Source organism: Trichinella spiralis, assembly GCF_000181795.1.
Source record: "Trichinella spiralis strain ISS 195 chromosome Unknown Scfld1196, whole genome shotgun sequence".
In the NCBI taxonomy this organism is placed as follows: domain Eukaryota; kingdom Metazoa; phylum Nematoda; class Enoplea; order Trichinellida; family Trichinellidae; genus Trichinella; species Trichinella spiralis.
This window is the reverse complement of record NW_003528135.1, coordinates 1-819: the sequence shown is the minus strand read 5'-3', so window position 1 is coordinate 819 and position 819 is coordinate 1. Positions and strand designations below refer to the sequence as shown.

At 38.2% G+C, this 819-nt stretch overlaps 1 protein-coding gene across 1 annotated transcript; it reads right to left on the bottom strand.

Moving 5' to 3' along the window:
- Positions 1-54: 54 nt before the first annotated feature.
- On the bottom strand, positions 55-759 carry Tsp_15077 (putative transcription factor HES-2). Its single transcript, XM_003370090.1, has 3 exons — positions 564-759; positions 289-296; positions 55-174 (listed from the first exon to the last, which is right to left on the bottom strand). The coding sequence occupies exons 1-3, from the start codon at positions 757-759 to the stop codon at positions 55-57; spliced, it is 324 nt and encodes a 107-aa protein (XP_003370138.1).
- Positions 760-819: the final 60 nt, after the last annotated feature.

The following is an 819-nucleotide window of genomic DNA, read 5'->3' as shown; positions in this document are numbered from 1 at the left end:
CAAAGGACAACTTGATTTTTTGCCAACGAATAGAGATAATTAGCCGTCAAAATTTTACTGAGACAGACTATCCCTAACCGAAGCCACAGAGCAAACAGCAAAACGTGAAGAACGCGCAAGGGCAATCGAATGACCGTAGCAACAGCACACAATGTCGCTGGGCGCATGATTAATCTGCATATAAGCCAATCATTCAAAATTGTTTTGAAACATCAAAGAATAACAAATTCAATGAATATCTCAAAAAAGTGAATACACAATTCCATGATTTTACTTCTTTTAATAAACTATAAACACTAAAAAATTAAATATATATTAAATTAAATGAAGTGTATATATATATGCGGATATTTCTGTAGGCGGACTGTATATTTCTATTTGTAAATGATCCATGCAGTAAGTATCGTAGAATTCAATTTAATGCAATTTTATTGAGTTGAATCTATGAATGGGTAATGTGACAGTAGCCGAAGAGCGATTCAAACATCTGAAAAGTTAGCATTCTCGCTTGTGTTATTTCTCCTTCCTCCTCACTTGTATTTATACATGTTAGTTCAACTGACTTTGAGTCTGTTGGCCTAAGTCTCTGCGGAACTGTACCGTAACCGGCGTAATATCTGATCTGTGCGGCTCAATCAATCTAGGCAGTTGCGCTGTCAACAACATTTCACTTTGACGCATTGGCAGCAACTGACCACCGAGTTGTGACAGGTTTGCAGCATGGTCGCTGACACTCTGTTCGCTTAATTGCGATTCCATTGTCCACCGTCAAAAAAAACAGGGGAAGCGGGTAGCTGGCTTTACGTAGCTATTGGTTTC